Source organism: Synchiropus splendidus, chromosome 9 (genome assembly GCF_027744825.2).
Source record: "Synchiropus splendidus isolate RoL2022-P1 chromosome 9, RoL_Sspl_1.0, whole genome shotgun sequence".
In the NCBI taxonomy this organism is placed as follows: domain Eukaryota; kingdom Metazoa; phylum Chordata; class Actinopteri; order Syngnathiformes; family Callionymidae; genus Synchiropus; species Synchiropus splendidus.
The window spans coordinates 18,781,492-18,801,831 of NC_071342.1; the positions used below are offsets into that span (position 1 = coordinate 18,781,492).

At 47.4% G+C, this 20,340-nt stretch overlaps 1 protein-coding gene across 5 annotated transcripts in view; it reads left to right on the forward strand.

Moving 5' to 3' along the window:
• The first annotated feature begins 1,274 nt into the window (after positions 1 to 1,274).
• fgfr2 (fibroblast growth factor receptor 2) overlaps positions 1,275 to 20,340 on the forward strand; it is a 34,080-nt gene continuing 15,014 nt past the window's right edge. For 2 of the 5 annotated variants that reach the window (XM_053874234.1, XM_053874235.1), the window contains exons 1-6: positions 1,277 to 1,749; positions 3,083 to 3,338; positions 8,936 to 9,193; positions 9,334 to 9,408; positions 14,041 to 14,210; positions 16,600 to 16,723. In XM_053874234.1, coding sequence (XP_053730209.1) covers positions 3,158 to 3,338; positions 8,936 to 9,193; positions 9,334 to 9,408; positions 14,041 to 14,210; positions 16,600 to 16,723 — 808 coding nt within the window. In that variant the 5' untranslated portion in view covers positions 1,277 to 1,749; positions 3,083 to 3,157. Of the gene's footprint in view, positions 1,750 to 3,082; positions 3,339 to 8,935; positions 9,194 to 9,333; positions 9,409 to 14,040; positions 14,211 to 16,599; positions 16,724 to 20,340 lie in introns of all 5 variants that reach the window. The other 3 variants (XM_053874236.1, XM_053874237.1, XM_053874238.1) reach the window with 3 other exon arrangements.

Here is a 20,340-nt window from a genome sequence, read left to right on the forward strand (position 1 = left end):
TGAGCTCTTGAACCAATGCAGGAGACAGCTTGAGGCGGCGGAGGACGAGCCACAGGGGGTCAGTCTTCGGTCTCAGGGGAAGACGTGGACAGATCTGTTCGTTTACGGGGGGCGTTATGAACTTCAGGTATGCTCATATCGTCCATCACTTCTCCACTGCAGTCAGAACTGGCTCTGGCTGGTTCTGTTTGCACACGTCCTCCATGATTTGTGCGCCGGCAGTTGCTGGCTGTAAACTTCACTGCAGTAAAAAAAAATATATATGTGTGAGATGAAACACTTGGAATTGTATTGAAAATGCTGTATATATTTCTCCTCCTGGAAAACTAGATTCAAGTCACCATCTATATCACTTCATTCATAAAAACAACTATTTACACTTTACATTTCCTGACTAAGGCAGAAAATTAAATGATCAAAATGTGATTGGAATATTGAAACAGCCCTTTAAAAAGAGAAATAGCATTAATCGCTTGTGTCAAACTCAAGGTCCCGGGGCCCAATTCGGCCATGATAATGTTTTCATGAGGCCCATATGAGCTTTAAATACATGTTGTTCCCTCAAAAGTGGAAGAAAATTTCCGTTACATGTTGACATGACTGACTCAGATAAGCTGGTGATAATCGGGAAAATTCCAAACAGTTTGTTGAAACATGGGAATGTGTTTCAAGAAAAGAAAAAAAAGCTTATGTTTTATTAAGTGTATGATAAAGTTTCAGGAAACAAAAGGTACTGACAGAACATTATTTTTAGACTCTTGTTTCCTGTTAATAAATATCCATGTTCATGCAAATGTTTACACCTTGGAGCGCTGTTGAGGAGGTGTGGGTCGGTTTTCCAGAATCACCCTGGAACAGACCAGATAGACGTTCATTTCGACGTGAAAATACTGTGAAATATCAAATGTTGCTGCAGAAAAAGGAATTGACAGAGAAACCTCAGTTCGATCAACCACTTTACAACTGAAACAAGGTGGTTTTTGGTTCATTTTTCTTTACTGCAGGATGACTGGGGATTGATCCCGGAAACCACGGATGTTTTACTGCCCGTCCTGATGCGTAAAACAGTCCCACCTCGTCCACCGAGCGGCGCTCTAACAGCGGGGGCGCCGCGGCTCCCGCGTCCCGCTTCGAGCGACTGGAACTCGGGCAGAGGAGCGCTGAGGCAGCGCTGCAGTGTGATGGGCGGGGGAAGGCGAAGCCCAAAGGCAGTGCGGCCAGGAAGCGGCTCGAATTTCACTGGAAGGGGGGGAGTGATGACACCCACTGGAGCGAAGGAGGAGGGCGGTGTGTGAGTGGAGACGTAAGGAGGAGAAAAAAAAAACTAGTCAACCTGACAAAAGCGCCCGAGAACCGAGAGGAACTGTCGGCGGAGGAGCGAGAGAGACGCGGAGTGACACACGGATGGATTTTACCGCACTTTGCATCTACTGAACTCCACTTCTCCAAACTTTGTCTTCGGTTGTCAAGTGCGCCGTTTTGGGGGAAAGTTGGTGACGCGGAGGAAAGTTTCAGCGCTGCGCCTTTTTTCGGGGATAAGCGAGCAAAAGTCCGGATTTCTCTGCATGACACCGGACTACACATCCACAGCCAGTTTGGAATATCTCTTGCCAGTTGAGCGCAGTTGGAATAGTCAAGTGGACTGGCAGATTTTTGCTGCACTGAGGAGCTGGAGACATTCCTCCGTAGATTCGGCCCATGCGCTTTACTCCCTTATCTGTGCTTGCCAAAACAGCTCCTCTCTCCCTGGTAAGTGTTTTACTACTCCGGTGCACAACACAGCTGAGCACAGAACTTCCTTAAAATGGAACTGTCAGTTAATTCTTTTTTTTTTTATTGCCACGATTTATTTACTCAGTGACGAGCTTCTCCCCCAAAAAATAATTCCTCAAAAAATCCTCAATATAGTGTGCGGAGAAAAGCTCTCCATCCTCGCCGTCCGTCCCATTAGCAAGTGTCCTGCTTATTTATCACTTAGCTGGATTTTCTGCATCGCATTTATGGCTCCAATTATCCCGTGACCGCACTTGTTTTTTTCCCCCGCTTGGTGCCGGAGCCCTAAATCACCGAGCGGCTCCAAATGAGACCCCCATTGTGGAGACTTCATTTGAATCTCAATAGGAATTCAATCAGTGCCAGAGAAATTTCATTCAAAGTCCTGCGACTGAAGCCTCATGGGACACGTCAGAGTAAAGTTTAGTCGTCGTTTTACGCGTAGATTTTTTTTCCGGGGGGATATTTCAGGAATTAATACACGACAACGACGCGTGTATTTCTACTTCGGTGTCTGTTTTTAAACCTTAAACACGACCTCATTTGCATCGTCTGGACCCTGAAAACCCCGAGAGACTTTAATTAGAGCACAATGGACGTGTGAGGTTTCGGGTTTGCGTCGACACGTCAAATTACGCGTCGAATCTGTCGATATCTCAGCTGGCGCAGAAGGAGGAGCGCAGGGAAGCGTGACTCGGGCAAACCTCCGGAGACACCAGCAAACCGCAGATGTCCATTGGCGTGTGCGTGGATGTGCGTGCCTGCGGAATTATATATTGCTTTTTAATTCGGCTGACAAAATACTCGGTGATTCGCCGCGCAAGGCTGCAACAGGTTTGCGCATCTGTTGCGCGTGAAGACCACGACAGCTATGGCTCAATAAAGATATTTATGCAAAAATAGTGGATCAAATAAGATGAAGATTTAGATGGAAATAAACGTCGAATATAATTCATACTCGATTTGCGTTTGTTTACTGTCATTATAGTTTTTTTTATTATATAAAAAAACTAACTGGGGACCTCCTGTTGAGTCTTTAGCGCCTTGCAAGGTAAACAAACAATATGCTAATGTGATCTAAATGGTAATAGACAACGCCATGTAACATGTAGTTACTTGATTCAAAGCCAAAGTCGAACCTCTGTTTTTGGTGAAGCCTACTTTTGGTATTCATTCTCAGTTCAGGTCATCGATGTCGGTCACGACGGGACAGAAACAGAGCGACACTTTGCTCTGCAGGGTGCCATGTTTGACAGCTTCTCCGTCTTTCATGAACCTGACATGTTCCCTTATTGTCTTCTCTCTCCAGCCCAGGTGATTGGGTGAATTCCCTCGAGTGACAGGCCGAACCGGCAGCAGTTGATGGTTGGGCAGACTCCCTCAGATGGGATCACTGTCCAGGGGGAGGTGGAGAAGGGGGGCATGGGGAGCGCTGGCCACCACTAACGGGATGGCCTCGTGGGTCTGGCTGCTGGCCGCCGTCCTGCTGTCACTGCTGACCGTCAGCGTGGCCCGGCCGCCGCATCCCGCCACCAAGAAGGAGGAGGCCACCCTCGAACCTGAAGGTAAGAAAGGAAGAGCCGTGTAGGTGCGGCAGGGCGTCGAACCATTTGTTGTTTTTAGAGAGAGCAGGTGTGTCCTGCCTGGTCCCACCCTCTGTCAGTCACCTCGCTCTTTCTTGTCTGAAGAAACTTTATGAGAAGGGAGTTGAAGAAGCGCGATAGGAGCCATGATCTAATGTGGGCAGTGCTTCTGACGTGGTGGAGGTCTGTTGCAGCTCAGAGGCAAAGTGGTTCAAGCGGATTAAAAGTGCGATGTTTGTCATCCCTTTTTATTGTCAAAAGTGTTCGGCCAAAATCCGATTCTAAAATGTTCTCCGGCCCATTTGTTCCCTCCAGCCGTGTTGTCTGGTCAGAAACCAGCTAATTGCTGTTGTTGTGATGGATGCTAGGTTACATTCCAAAGCCTTTTGTCCCGCGGCTTTCATCAGCATGCTAATGCTATGTTAGCCCAACAACAGAGCATCTCCCCCGTCTCCTGCTGTCGCCTCACACGCCACCTACCTTCGCCTGCCCTTTGCCCTGGAGGTCAGGGATTCTCCTGCTGAGTAGAGGTTGCCTGAGCCGCTCCTCTGGTTAACATCCCAGCGCTGCTCTCCGAGAGACTCCCCTGGACTTGTAAGCGGATTTGCGCGCATTTGACTTCTGCTTTTGATGCTGAGATTTATTTCAGTGATCTGGGCAGGAGTGAAGTCATGTGACTGAAGATTAAATGGCTTGACCTGCGGGGTCACAAGTGGGGTGGGGGGTGGTTCAACAGGGCATGGAGAACCTCTTCGGCTTATCTTCATCCCAAATAAGGCAACATTCAGCTGCGTTCTCCAAAACACCTTCAGTCGGACACAAGGTTGAGTTCAAAATACAAAAGAAGAAGTCGGTTTTGTCCACAAGTTTTATTGATTCATGGCCTGTCGGGCCACGAAAGCAAGTGTGGGTGTTTATTGATCGCTACGGGGCTGCAACTAATGATTGTTTTCATCATTGATTACTCATCGATTATTAACTGGGTGACTCAGCTAATTACAAAATCACAGGCAGATGCTTTTAATTCCCAAGCCTCTTGGCTACCTGCTCTCGAAGCAAAGGTCGAGTAAACGACATTTAAAAGTTTGCCAATAATTCTCCACAGAGTTGGAATAACTGACGTATATGGTTGTGGCTGCATTTTAGAGTAATACATGGTAAAGTTTTCAATGTTGTGAAGTCATTTCAACAACATTACTAAACATTGTTTCATCTACATTTGGTTCATTCTCTGAAGTTGAACTGTTTAGGAGCTTTGACTGTTGCAGTGCCTGATGGGGCTTTTTTTCTGTATGACCAGATAACTTTCCCGAAACGAACGTGTCAGGACAAAGTCAACTAAAAAGCGAGTGAGTCACTGTGAAGGGGAGGTCTGTTTGTAGCCCTGTGTCACCCGCGGGGTCTGACGGCGGGGTGTCTTCCCTGCACAGACGTGTAGGACTCCCTCCCCGTTCCGCCCTGCAGCCTCAACCACAGGTGTTTACATGTGGGGGAGAAGCTGCAGCCTTCACAGAGCCGGCACCCCTGGTGGGCCCGGCCCGTTTGTTTACCTGTGGTTGCTCAAATACAAGACGTGAGCCCCCGAAGTTTACATCTCCACAACAAACCTATTGTTTGCGCCCACGTTTGCGCTCCTTCAAAACATCGCTTTTCTGCTTCAAGGCCTCTTTCTTTCGGCGTCTGATCAGGAATAAATGTGGAACCACTCTGGAAGGCAGACGAAAGTTGGTGGCTTTGGCTTGTAGATCTGCATCCTTCCTGCCAAGAAGTGTTTTCAAAACACGTTCTGATCGACTCACATTCTACCACCATCATCCACATGTCAAGGATGGGCCAGACGAGACTCGGCGTTTCGGATGCTTTAAGTGCTCTCCTGGCTCATCGACATTTCTTAACTGAGCTTCATCTGAAGGCTGCGAGTAGTTAGTGTGCGTGTGTGAAGGTGGGAAAGTCAAAAGAGTTACGGGCGCATTAGTGACACGGTGCTATCTACACAGTAGGAGTGCGGCTGTAAAAGCATAAAAGTGTCAGCCGGTCATCTGAAGTCGTGGAGAGCATGTGTGTGACTGTGGGGATGGTAATGAACTGAGGTGGCTTTGACTCGGGGAGGAGAGGGCCACTATACAGCCTTTACACAAGGACTTTTATTAGGCTGTTGGACTTGATCTTGTTGCGGGGAGTGTGTTGGTGTTAGCATAAACCCTAGCTAAACAAGGAACAAGAAATGGAAACATCAAAAAATAAACACCTTTTAAGTGACAAATCTACCAATTGATCTTTCATATCTGAAGGTCATGTAGCATGAAGAAACCTCATATCAAGCTGAAAACCCAAAGGAGTTACAGAGGGTGTGGGCCATTTGAAATCTTTTCAAGGGCCACAACTGGCCCTCGAGTCTGTCTTGTAGTCGGTTTATCTCTCAACATAAACATTAATGTGTACGGCCACACCTTAACCTGAGGTCAGTTTCTATGATAAGGGGTGACCTCAGCCTGGCGGGTGTGGGTGGGGCTCACAGCGAGTGTGGGGTGAAGGGGTGAGGGCTGTGTTGCCATGGATGTCAGTGGGAGCCAGTTCACGTCGCTGCTCCTTTGTCATCCTAAAAAAAAAAAAAAAAAGCCAGGGAGGGATTTGAATGTGAAAAGACACCAAGAAAAGGACCAAAAAGAATAGAGGAGGAAAGTCCTGGGATTTGACGTGAGCAGGATGCAGAGGGATGAGGAGACGTAGCCCAGATAATGTGATTTGTCAGTGTGTGTTCCTCAGTCATTACATTTAGTCCACCCATCCTGTTGAGCTGCGCGCAACAGGGGGAGCTGAAAGAATAGACTCGCAGTGGAATCATCTTTCTGCAGAAGTAATGCGGTTATTGCTCAGGCAAAACGAATCGATCGCCGACGCAAACTCTATCCGGTTTTGCCTTGCAGTTTCTGGCAGACAATGAGGCAGAGACGAGTCCAGATCAAGTCTGTCACACGTGGCGGCTGCGAGGAGATGTGCTCCTTAAAGGTGGATGGAAAGGAGATGAAAAAGTTTTTGGACGGAGACGTAGCGAGTGAGTGACGGATGCTGGCCTCCTGTGGCGCGGCAGGATCAGAAAGGTGCAGAGATGAAACGCTCGGGTGGTGCGGGAGGTGCGCGGCGCCTGCTGCGTAGGTGTGCGCTACCTGGCCGCTGTGTCTTCCCATGAACAATCGGGCATGCCGGAGGTCGCAGGGAGGTTTTGGGAAAGGGTCAGGGTCAGGTCAGCGGGGTCGCCCCGGTGTGGGAATGTGTGGAGAGGGGGGAAGGAGAGGTCAGGGCGGAAGAGGAGGTGAAAGAGGGAAGCGGAGGCACGACAGCAGCAGGGGGAGGAGTTGATGGAGTGGGGCAGATGGATCCAGCAGAGATAAGAAAAAGGCTGAACTAACATGCAAATGCTTTTTTTAAATTAGATCCACCATTTGGAATTTCTCGGTCTGTTATTTACACATGAGGTGGAGCGTCTTGTTCCTGCTGCAGCGAAGGCCCAGATGCACCAGAACTAATCTATTCCTTCTTACATGCGTCTGTCTCAACATGTTGCGACGCCCACCTCTCATTTATTTATCCAGTCCCAGGTGTTATGTTGCCATGTCAACCTGGCTGCACGTCTGTCATCCTGAAGTTGTCCATACCTGCATACTTCCGAGCTCGCACACTGGCTGCTTTGTGTCGCGGCTATTACGACACATCCGCCTTAAAATTAAACAATACAGCTACGATAAAGCAGGTGTAGAAGACAGCTCCACCTTAAGTCAGACGACACACCTGAGCCGCTGGCGAGGGAGGAGTCGATTATTTCCGGATCGAAAGGAAGGAGAGGAAGAAAAAACAGATAAGATTCCTCAGTGTACCTGTGTGTGTGTGTGTGTGTGTGTGTTAGGAGGCATGGCTGAACCGCAGCAAAGACTTTCTCCTTCCTGCTCAGGCCGTACATGTGTGCGTGTTGGACGGCAACACAGCTGATGTGGTTGCGATCATATAAAGTGGTAACAGTCCACCTCCAGTGAAATTCTTGTTTTGCATTTTTCCAGTCATCCATGCTGCCTGTGATCGTTCTTATTCTCTTATTCATATTTCAAAGCCAAACGTCTCAAGATCCAAAACAGATGCTTTCTGCGCATATGTTTTCAAAGTCACCACCACCGTTTTTCAAGAAGCGGGTCCATTGCCGGGTTTGGCAGTTAAAATTTCATTGATGACCACATCAGGCCCCAAAGAAACCATGAAAAAAAGAGGCTATATTTGATGGAAAACCCTGAAAAATGTGCGAGTAAAAAAGCCAGTGTAATCTATGCCTTGACATCATAAGATTATTTTTTGTATTATTATTGCAGTAAATTGACAAAATACACCATAAACTTGTGAAGATTTTCCATTTAGGTGATGTTTTTTATTTAATTTGATATTTTAATGAATAATTCCAAGAGAAAAAAAACAATTATTAAACAGCAGTTGTTCCAAAAATGTATCTGGGAACAAACAAGTCCAGAGAGCCGTTGACATCTCTGACTGCTTGAGATGTGAGCACAGAGTAAACCAGGCTTTATTTCAGTGTTTTTTTTTTTTTAGCTTATTTAAACTGGCTTCAGTCTTCCGCCGAAACCCTTAAGTGTAATTCATACGGTCGATTATCAAGGGAGCGTTTAGATACTGCATACCACATCAAACGGAGAAACAAAGGATCACATTTTCTAAACACATTACATCACCTTTCATTTCTCGCAGAAGAGCGTGGTCCTTGCCAAAGATTTCCCAGTAGCCTCTGAGAAACACACAGAAGCCTGATAAGCTTTAGAACCCAGCTAACGCGAGGACCGCAGCCGCTGTGTCATGTGACTGTTTGGGTTCGCTGGACACATAAGTCCACAGCTCAATGTGAATCTTCAGGACCAACAGCAGGTTCCCCTCATCCTGTTCACCTGGTCCCCCCCTGGTTTCTGTGGACGTGATTTACACACATGCACACGTGCTTCCACTTGGACCTTCTCCCAGAAACCTTGGACTGGAGCGCTTCCTTGCGCCGCTTTGGCCGGCCGATCTCGTGCAAGGATTCTCGATCGTCCGTGGCCATGTCGAAAGGGAGAAAAAGCGAAATGGAAAAGTCTGGGGTACCGCTAGGTCAAGGCAGTGAAGAAGCAGAAGAGCAGAGCGCCCCCCTCCTTCCTGACAACTGCTTCCATTCCAGATCTTTTCAGCTACTCTTTCGCTACTGACAGGAGAGGAGTTGAAGTTTAAATACCTGCTGCTGGCATCTCTGCTTCAGGAGAGGGAACATCAGGGGTTGTCCAATCCTCACCTGCTAACATCTCGTTGATTATCGCTGCTACAGCCGTAACCGCATGCTCTGACTCTCCTGTCGTGTTTTCACTGTTGAGGAGTCATGGTGGTGCTCAGGCGTCGGTGTACTGGTGAACCAAAGTGGGCCTCCTCTTTAAGTGCATCCATGGGTCATGTGGTGATTTTGTGTTTCTGAAACTCTGGCTTCTCTCCCACCTTTCCTTCCTCCTTCCTGTGCACTCTTCCCCCCTTCCACCTCTCCCCCACTCGCTCTGCAGACGCATCCAACAAATACCAAATATCTAAGCCCACGTTGTGCTCAGTGCACCCGGGGGAGGTGCTGAAGCTGAGCTGCCCTCTGCCGGCGACGGGGACCATCACCTGGACCAAAGACGGCAGCTCTCTGGGCACCAACAACCGCACCCTGATAAAACAGGAAGTGCTGCAGATCCGTGATGCCACGCCCAAGGACTCGGGCCTGTACGCCTGCACCAGTGTGGGCAAAGACACGGTGTGCTTCATAGTGAACGTCACAGGTGAGTCAGCGTCAGAGCGGGCTGACGTGGCTGTGACGTCACCACTAGGTCCTGCGGTCGCCGTGCGCTTGCCGTCCCGGCGAACGGGTGAATGTGTGCGAGCGAGGAAGGGCGGCAGTAACAGTGGCTACTCTGTGCAGATGCCATCTCGTCGGGGGATGACGAAGACGATACAGAGAGATCGGAGGACTCTGGGGCAGATGGAGAGCAGATAAGTGAGTATGGGAGGGCCAACAAGAGCCTTCACATATTCCGCAGTTTAGCGTTTTGTCGGCGGTTCGCAATCCAGATTAAGGGTCTGGTAAATCGGTTTCAGAGCTGGATGAAATCTATGAAACGGAGTGGAGGCGGAGCAAATGGTAGTCAAGTTTGATTGACATGTCACCACCCATTTTGATGGGTCAGTTAAACATGTACTCTTGACTCAGACGTTTTATTTGATTTATAGCATTTTAAAAGTTGATGGTTCCCCTGAAACTGCGTTTTTAAAACCACATATCTTCAACGTTTTCTTCACTGTTGCACAGCACTTTTTTTCTATCAGGCATGCCAGTCCCCAGAGCGCTATAGTTCAGAATGTCTAATTTTAATGTCTCGCGACTCAGCTTATCCGCATTTCCCATGAGGAGTTGTGACAGGAAGTCGCCTCCTCTACCTCCTAGTGACATCTGTCCTCTTTATGCCTTCATTGAATGCGTTCTCATTGGTTGCCTCCTTTCAACTTGACTTCCCATAATGCACTGCAACTGGTTTAAGCTCTTGTGAAAATGTATTTAGATTGGCATTCATGGCAAGTATTTTTGTGTTGTGATAGTACATGTTTGATGTTGTATTTCTGCTCTACAAATGGCACAGTAGAATATAGTTTTTGTATGCAGTTTTACATCTAAAGAAGAGAGACATCTTAAAGTTCGGACTGCAACTGTAAATGAACCCTTTTGTTTTCAGAGGAATTCCTCTCAAAGCAAAGGTGCCGGTGTGTGTGTGTGTGTGTCTTTAGGTTTGCGCATGTGTAACAGTGGTGCTCCGGGGAATAGTGAGATTCCTCACATTCCCGCAGCTCGTGTCTCTCAGGTAGCCCGGCCTCATGGAGCCAGTTAGCGAGCCAGTCGGTCAGCTGGGCTCATCTATTATAAAAAGCTGCCCATCTGGACCCACTTACCCACCTGATGGTTCTGTGTGTGTGTGTGTGTGTGTGCGCGCTTCGGAAAGAGAAAGTTTTCCCCGTGACGGTCTTTGTATCTGGGATGTGTTTTATCACGCACACTGAAGATGAGGGCTTCCACATCTTGTTAAAACTCTCCGCCCACGCTGCATCTTACCCCGACTTCTCCTCCCGCTTCTTTTTTTTTTTCTTGAGCTGACCATAATTGCCTGAAATCCATTAAATATGGGGGAGAGAGGGAAGAACACAGGGAGAGGGGGGAAAAGCAAGGAGAAGGAAAATGTCCAGGCATTCTGTGGTAATGAGCACCAAAACAAAGAGGGAGCTGTTCGAGCCACATTTGTGTTGCTGAAAATTCATAACCATGATTTTTATTAAGAAGAAAAAAGGGGGAAAGCAGGATGGAAGGGTTGGGGGGGTGAGGGGGGGTGATGGTTGTTGGACCGGCACCAGCAGCTCTCCGTGCGTGGTGTGGGGTTTTGGCATCCGGCCGAGCCCTGGAATGAGGGGAGGCGGGTGCGTGGAGGGGAGGGCGGCTCTAGCTTTATATTAAAGGCTTTATTTCAAAGTCGGGCACCAGGCCACTCTGCAAAACAGAACATTGAGGTTCGCGCTCGAGCAAATGGGATTGGATCAGAGGAGGGAGAGAGAGCTCGGGGTGAGGTCGGTTGTTGGGGGTAAAGGTGGGTGCAGGGTGGCCGTGATGTCATGATGAAGCCGAGGAGACGCGTGGAGCTCCGGGGTCGGCATTCCGTCCTGTTGTTGTCACCGTTCCTCTGCTCTGACTGTAATGGTTATTGTCGTCTTCACTCAGGCTTGAGTTTGTCGGGATCTTTGCGGGAAGCCGAGTGACTGAATGTGTGGCAGCGACGTGTGGATGTCAGGCAACAAGAAATAATTCAGGAGTTCCAACTGTGGGTTAGATCCCTGCCAACTTCATTTTCCCCTTGTTTCCTCCGCACCCCCCGATTAAAAACATATCTAATGACTCATGAATTGTCTATATGTCCCCTGCCTCTCGCCCTGTGTAGCTGGGATAGGCTCCAACCCACCCGTGACGCCATTCGTGGGTCGCCATGCGAAATTGTTTTTGCATTTACAGCATGTCTTTTGAGTCTTTCATCTCAATGAAGACCCAGTAGGAAAACACTTGAGAGGGTTTTTCACGTGACTAGCAAAACCAAATACACAACTTTCAGGTTTCGAGAATTGTGTTGCTTCAAAAAGAGAGAATCTTGACGTGGAATCCAAACATCCACTAGGCCACCACTGATGTGAGCTCCGCAACATTCCTTCATTGTCGAAATGATTATTATTTTTTTATTTTATTGAGTAGATTGATGTGCTTTGTGCATGTTTTATGTCGGTTTTGAACACGCACATGGATGGGACATTCATAAAAGGATCTGACAGTTACCTCAGAAATGTCCTCTTTTGCTTTTGCTCGGAGAAGGACAGACAGATTTACAGTGCCAAAAATCCAACTATTAATGTGTGCTGTGGTCGGAGAAACAGGCATTAGTAAAATGCATGTTTGACTGTTTGATCAACGTAATACATTGAATGCGACTGCAATCGAAGAAACCATGTCTTTGTTTTCAGTGACGTCTTGAATGACCTCTTGTTTCTTGACATTCATGAGAAGCACAGTTTCTCTCAGCTGTTCTCCTAATCCACTGGTCGGCAGCGTGGACCGGTCCAGCTCGAGCAGATACAGGATATCACAGCTTAATGTGAATATTGAAAAACGACTTTGGAACAGTGACGGATTTATCTCTCTGGAGTGCAGGAGAGAATGAGAAATGTGGACTCACAGGGAAGGAGTTAGATAACCTCAGCTCACCCCGGGCCGTCCGAGGATAAACAGACATTAAGAGGGGATCCGGATGTTGGGTTCTGAGGGGGTGCGGGGGGTTCCTGGAGGCCACAGCAGTTGGCCCAGTGAGAGTGGCGCTTCATCTGGAGAGAGGTTGGAGGGTCGTCTTGTTTGAAGTGCTGCCCGTCCACTTGTAGAGCCTGGGAAACAGCACCGCTCACCTTTCATGTCCCTAACTCTTCTTCTGACCGGGCTGCCAGTCAGAGGTCAGAGGCCGTCTTGGACAGACAGCGTTACTGCGAGCACCTAATCTGTCTCCGTTCGGAGCGATGACAGGAAGAGTGCGTGGAGAAATGGAGGCCAAGGCGAGGTGAGGAAGTGCAGGAAGCCGTGCAGATAGCGAAAGTGACGACTATTTTCAGCCAGGAAAGAAGTGTTTACTGACTTAACTGTCCAAGTATGCGAAATGTGTCCGGTTGTACGTGCCAGAGAACGCCATGGGCGGCGCCTCATATAGTATGCAGATCAGGCTTGAGGGAGAATCCTCCGATGAAACGCTCCCCCGGGTCCGAAACACGTGTTGGAGCGCCATGCTAGCGCGCTCATCTGCGGGCATTCCCGTTTGTTTGGACTGGGCTGCACAAGAGAGGAAGTCATTCCGTACAGGACTGTTTGACTTTCTCTTCCCCCCTGAGCCGCATCTGCTAAGGCAATCACCCTCCCAGGTGCAGGCGGGGGGGGGCAGTCCAGCTGACTGGAAGGCAGAATTTGCGAGCGTAAGAAATCCGACACAGATTGACGACAAGTGTGAGAAACGGCAAGTAGATGAACTCTGGACGTGAAAAGCGATCACTTCGCTCGCAGCCGAGTCAAAGTGACGTTGATTTTCTCCTCCGCCTGCACGTAATGATTTTCCGAGTGCGATAAGCATCCCGCTCCCAAGTCCACGTCGCTGCTTCCAAGGATGAACAGGGAGCTCGTCGCGGAGGCTTGAGAAGCTGCTAAGTGGAATAAGATGGAATTGAATGTGATGGTCCAGTTACCTTCTTGGCAACCTCCAGCCACTTTTCTCCCATTAAAGCCACTTTTTTTTCATCTTCTATTCCTTCCGCGGCTGGCAAGTCTGCCATAATCTAATGAGCCTGGGTATAGTAGCATAAAAATCCAGTGACATCTGCTGTTGTGCTTGGAGATGGTCATCGAATTGAATGATTTGGAGATTTTGTTTTACTGATGCAAGGAGCTAATGTGAGATAAGGCAAACGCTCAGGCTGAGAGTTGGACAATAGACTTCATGTGGGTGTTTTAACCTTAAAGAAATGCATTAGACTTCAAATTGTCTGTAGGTGTGAGTGACTGTCTAGATGGGTGACCTTTCCAGGGTGTCCCTCGCCTGCACAGCTGGGCCTTCTGCGTCTCTATTCATGGAGTTAATCTATTTAAATCTGTATATTAATTCAGGATGTTTAGTATCCGATTTTATGCCGCTTAAAATGCACAGTCTGAAGTCTGAAATCAAACTTGGTATATGAATTTATTTAGATGAATTTTGCTATTAATAAAAGTGTTTGGAAGGATTTTCCCGACATTATTTTATCATACAAAATTATTAATAAAATATTTTAGCAAGTTGGTGAGAGACAAATGACAACAAAGTCTATAAGACTCTATAAAAAAATATACAATAAAAACAGTTCAAAAAAGTGCCGTGAAAATCTGAGGTGATGTGGGTGAAATGCAGTTGCTTAGATTCCGTGTTAGTGTGGGCTGTGTTTCTCGCTGAGTTTCCCGATCCTGTCAAGCTGAGGTCCTGCTAGGCAGATGAATGTGCAGAATGTCATAACAGCAACTGTTTCCTGGTTGCAGGAGCCCCATACTGGACCTTGTTAGCCAAGATGGAGAAGCGTCTCCACGCAGTACCAGCTGCCAACACAGTCAAGTTCCGCTGTCCTGCAGGAGGCAACCCTCGGCCCAAGCTGCGCTGGCTGAAGAACAGCAGGCCTTTCCGGCAAGAAGACCGCATGGGAGGCTACAAGGTGAGACCAGCAGCAATAAATCACGCTCTTTATCACCCTGGCTTCTTCTGTTTTCACCCTCGACTGAAGAAACCGAGGAGAGTAAACAGAGGAAACGAGTTTCTGCTGTGAAATTGGAACTGCTCAGCCGTGTACCTCCTCTCACCAGGATGCTTTGGAGAGTCTCTCAGTGTAACTGGAAATGCTTCTTTACCCCTCAACAATTAGAAACCTAAGCCGGGAACTCGAGGGTTAAACGCCCCCAGACAGTGATGCATAGAAAAAGTAGGTAACGTCAGGGTTGAAGTGAGTCGCTGAGGTAACTCTATCAGGGAGAACTGGTCCCACTGGCTCCGGCGAAGATGAGTATGTAATTCTAGTATGTGATTGCTTTGTTTTGAAATGTGGCTGTCAAACACTGGATGGGTGAAGCTGAAACCGGGAGGCGAGTCTTTGTGGCCTAATTGTGAAACTCATTAATGCTGAAGTCATTACTGCAGTGGAGTGGAAGCCTGCGCTTAATGTTTAGATTCCATTAAAACCGTCCTCCGAGTCAGTGTGGAAATGTGGAAGCAAACTTCGCACTGTGTTTTCTTTCAACCTTCCCGTCGCCAGAGATAAGTCCGTCCCACATAAATCCGTGTTTCTGCTAAGCTCCACGGTGGTGGGAGAACAGTGTGTACCGTTGAGAAACCCAACATCCCCCCCCCACCCACGCACCCCACAGCTTCAGGTATACATTGAACACAATGACGGAAATGATACAGTCAAAATGAGCATCTTTTTCTGGTCAACAAATGGTGGACAAAAGCCTCACCTGAGCCCATCCCTGTGGCATAATCTCCCCATTGTGTGCGCCGCAGCCCATCACAATCGCGGGCTACTGTCTGTCTTCACTGTGTACACGGAAATGCTATTGTTAGCGCATGCTTGCGGATTTAAGACACAGCTGAAACTATTTTTGCACCTCGATAGGATAATGAACGTTTTAATATGTGACCAGTGAACAGAGCGAAAGAGGCTCCCGACACTGACGCTCAGCGTGACTGTTGGCAGATCCTTATAAAAATAGAAACCTGCACTTCACAATCTCAGGAGGGGCTTGGAACTGTTGTTTGTGTAATTGTGTGAAGAATTTGTCATGAAATAAGGATGAAATTCTGCGGCTAAATTTGACACGTGAAGCAAAAGTCTAGAAATTAATCTCGTCTTTACAATGATAAATCATATGAAGGCTCACCAAATCTAACCTAAAACCAAAAAAAAAAACACCAAAACACCAACCTAAATCACCTCACAACTCTCCTCCACTCCAGCTCCTCCTTTTTAAGTCTGACTTTTCTGCTCCGAACACCATGTTGGGTCTGGAAGAACAGAATAGAGGGATCAAAAGCTGTGTGCCTGTGTGGTCAGACGATGATCCCGGGGCCAAATCCGGCCCGACAAGTCCTTTATGTGGCCCCAGTCAAATACGCTACTCAAGGCCCATTTATGCTCTACGTTCCATCCAGATCCGGGGACTTCTGTCCGTCCTCATTCCTTCCGTATTTCTGTACCTTTTCTCAAAGCTTACAGATACAGACCAAATGGTGTAGTACCACCAGAAACCACGGGGGCAGTGTTGCTGTCACTACCTGATATGTAACTCTAATGAGACACGAAGAAGACAAAACAATGTCAGAAATTCTCCATCCTCCAGTTGTGATATATTTAACCACCGCCTCATACAACTGTGTTTCCTCTTTTGTGCAAGCGGTATCAATACTTCTTCCACAGTCACCATGTTTGTTTTGTCATAAATTCTTGACTCTGTGCTGCGCCCCCTGGTGGATATATTGGTGAACAGCATTACTAACGTAAACACATGGAAGTATGTGGTCAGTGACGGTAACGGACAGGTACGTTTTCGTACGTAAACGGTGCAGTACCACCAGAAACCACGGGGGCAGTGTTGCTCTTACTACCTGATATGTAACTCTATTGAGACACAAAGAAGGCATTACAATGGTGGAAATTCTCCGTCCTCCAGTCACGATATACTTGTGAAAGAGGTGTATTATCAATACTTCCACAGTCACCATGTTTGTTTTGTCATAAATTCTTGACTCTGGGCTGCTCCCCCTGGTGGATATATTGGTGAACAGCATTACTAACGTAAACACATGGAAGTATGTGGTCAGTGACGATAGATATTGTGTTCCGATGAGCGTCAAGTTTGTTTGTCCTGCAAACTCTATTCTGTATCAAAGTCTGGCCCCTGTGTGATACAACTAATGGAATACATCTTAACAAGCTGCTAATATCATAACTGTCGATTCAAGCGCAGGTGTCTACTCAGTGAAACCAGAACTTCGAGATTAAATCCATCCTTCACTCCGCAGAGCCTGTAATGAATCTTGTGTGTTGGCAGGTGCGCAGCCAGCACTGGACGCTCATCATGGAGAGCGTGGTGCCGTCGGACAAAGGCAACTACACCTGCCTCGTGGAGAACGAGTACGGCTCCATCAACCACACCTACACCCTGGACGTCGTAGGTAAGAGGCGGCGGCGGCGGTGGGCGGAGCCACAGCTCCGTGGGAAAGGTTCTCACAGTGGCCCTTTGATGGTCCAGGTGTTGGACGCAGCTGGTCAGCCGTCGCTGCCAAGCGGAGCGAGGGCTTAATTCATATGTCATCGTCTTTAATGTCGTCTTTTTACGACTATTACTCCTAGTTAGTCATTCATGCTGATAGGTATCGCTTTCATCACGGCCAATCGGGTTTGATGAGCGCGGCGCTGAGGGATTCATCTGGTCCTCCTGATGCTTCAGTGCGATGAAGAGGGGGAAAATCCAGCAAAAATGGAAATGTTGTTTGTATTAGTCCGAGGATATGGATGGAGTGTTGCGGTCTATCCCTTGCGCACCACTCGATTCCTACTGAGTACATCTGCTCTGACTTGATTCTTTTGAGCATCAAAAGCTTTCAAGCTGGTGTCAAACTCAAGGATCGCGGGCCAAATCTGGGCCGCCCTGACAGGAGCTATATTGAAAATGAACCAATAAATGAAAAGGGACTTAGATGAAAAACAGGAAAGTGGAAGTACGTTTGAGCCAGTAGTGAAGGAAGCTAGTCAAAGTATTTTGGCACTAAACACAGTGATGTTTTTTCTGAATTGAGCCTCCAAGTGACTGATGTCGCATTCTGTTTAAACCTCTATTTCCTGTTTAAGATTCACGTTTTGTGCGGCCCCTTGTGCATGACTGAGTTTGACTGTCCTGCACTGGCTTCTCAGAAAAGAATACTGGAGACAAAACACTGAAAGTCGGTGTCAGATTTATTTATTAGTTTGTCGCCAGCCACTAGCAGATGTTAACAGCATCACGCCGTGCATGTTGTCGCTCCACGTTTATTTGGCTGATCATTTCCAAAGTCTGGGCTCAGGATGACTTGAGTTTTTTTCGAAAACACAGACTGGCCGCTCAGGTTTCACCTCTGGTACGACAGAGCTCTGACTGATCATGGGTGATCACTCATTGTTTACAGAATGCTGGATTCAGCACAATCCCAGCGAGTTCATACCTAACTCGGTCACCCCTGCGCGATGACCTTTGGAGCGCACAAAGCAAAGTTTTCTTTTCCCGCTAAGTAAGCAGGAATCAATAGGCAGTGGGACAACAGAGCCGGCGGGATCAAGATAGTTGGTCAATGTGAGGCTCGAAAGAATACAAGCATATAGACTGAACTGGAAACACATGGAGGGTAAAAGCAGCGAGCTGCTCCCCCTAACTCCGGCCCCCTGCTCTGCTCTGCACTGGAGCTGACTAAATCTCCCCTTCAGACTGCATATTTCTGCTTTTTGTTCCATTTTATTGCAGAGCAGTAAACCCCCTCCATGTCTGGCTCCACCGCGACTCCCCCCTGCAACCTCTTGCTTCATTCTACTCCGACTGAGCATATAGAGGGAGAGAGAGAGGGGACGGAGGGAAAGCAGAGACAGAAAAAAAGCTTTTCTTATCTGACTCGTTCCCCCCACACGACCTGTAGGATCAGCTTTTTAAACCTGGAGGAGCCAGACTTGTCTGGTTCTTTCTGGACCTCAGAGAATGGGTCGCAGCTGGACCACTGAAAGCAGATGACAAAGCGAGGAAGTCAAAACCAAAATCCAACTCTGTTGCTGTCATGCGCCCGAGCTGCTCCGTGACCTGAGATCGCTGTGTCCCTGATCACCGGGTTACGCAGAGTTCAGCGGTCTTGCATGATGCACCACGGTATTCCACCAGCACTTGCCCCCAAATACTTCAATGAGAAATGGATGGAGATTTGTTACGGATCACTAAAAGTACAAGTGGGAATTCCCTAGTTTGTTCATGAAGTGTTCCATACATGCTGCCCACAGCACTCGACTGCTGAGCTACGTGGTTGTTTGTGGTAAAAAAAAAGACCCCTTTTTGTTTGGGTGGGACTAAATTTAGACTTGGAATTTTAATATTTGACCCCAGAGTGATCGAATTGAAGTTCTGTACACAAAACATTAGGGTGGAAGTGCTCCATTTCCTGCGCTTCAATCCTGAATTTTTTGAAACGTATCCATCCTTTGTTTAGTCTCCTTCATCATGGATGTTTTGCTTATGACATCATCACGTTGTGTGATTTGTGGGATCGGTGGACTGAAGAATATTCCATGCATCAGAAACCTTTTTTTTTTTAGTTTTTTTTTCAGTTATATCCACATCCATTATTTTTAGTAACCATTCCAATCCTGGCCCTAGTTTCTGGAGGTGGTTGATTTCAAGATTTTTGTCTGGGTTTAAACGCTGTTATTCTTTTGAAGCTTGAAGTTGTGCATTTTTTGTTTCACGGTATATAGACATCAGCAGAAGCCCAGGGAGTTGTTTTGTCTTGTGTCACACTCGTGATCCCCTGGATCCATAAACCATATTTACACATATTTTTGTGGCCCCTAAGGGCTTTTTAAAAATGTGTAGATCAGAATTAAATTCAATAGTGGTTTGAAGTACACCAAAAAGTAGATCACCTTCAATGCATTTTTAAACTGGGTCAGGATTTTTAGATGCAGATCGGAAGAACTCTCACGAAGCTCAGACAGTGAATTGAAGTTGGTGTGGCCCCTTCTTTTATGAGGCCGAGTTGGTGAAGGAGTATAATGTATGTATTCAGAAACAAACCCCAGAGATATGTTATGCTAAAAATAGCCTGCAAGAACTTAAATGTTCAGTTTATTTCCTGTAAAAGGAGTGTGAGTTATAGGCTGTTGACTTTGTTCTGGCCGTTTTGGCCCCTTGAGTTTCACTCAGTGGATGCGCTGTACTTTTATAAAATGCAGATATGACATTCTGTTTCATCTGGAAAAATAAGTTTCAAAACTTTTCAATTAAAAATGAATAAAAACCATCAGTGAAACCTATGGTTGAACACACTTTATCGTACTTTCTTACATTATCTGGAGAGTACAGATGTGAGCGTGATGGCTGTGTCTGTCCGTACAGTTGCCACTGACGTGTGCATGAGAGCTTTGTGCACTTTTACAATGTTTGTCCTTTCTCATGAAGACAAAGATGGCAACCTTGCCGCTGTAGTCGACCGGGTGGGTGGGATTTCCAGTGAAAATTAGAGGAGGAGGATAAAAATGGGGGTAAAAAGAGAGACAATAAACAAGGCCAGAGCAAGGAATGTGTAGAGGGAGGGGGGTGATGGCAGGGTGGGAATCTTCTGATCTGACGGTTTTTAGGAAGATGGGGTAGGAGGACAGTCTCACACACACATCACTGTAGTGAGATTCCGTATGTGTTTTTGTTTTCATGCCCCAGTCTCCTCTTACCCAGAGCTACCTTCTGACCAGCCTCCCTCTCTACCTTCAAGGCTTTGTTTTGGGAGGCTGCGCCTCGAGCAAAGTGATGTCATTGTGTGTGTGTGTGTGTGAGCGCGTGCGTGTATGTTTCAGCGGGTGGTTGCTGTCAGCGTGGGGGTTGGTGGGCTCCTCGGTGGGGTTGTGGAGGCCTTTGAAAGGAGTCATTGTTCAACAGGTCTCGCTCTGTTTGGATTCGCTGGCCAAATGTTTGCTTGTAAAAGAATGCAGATAGTGGGAGACAGGGGGCGGTACCAAGGTGTTTCACTTTCAGATGCTGGCACTCACGTAAACCACGGGAGAG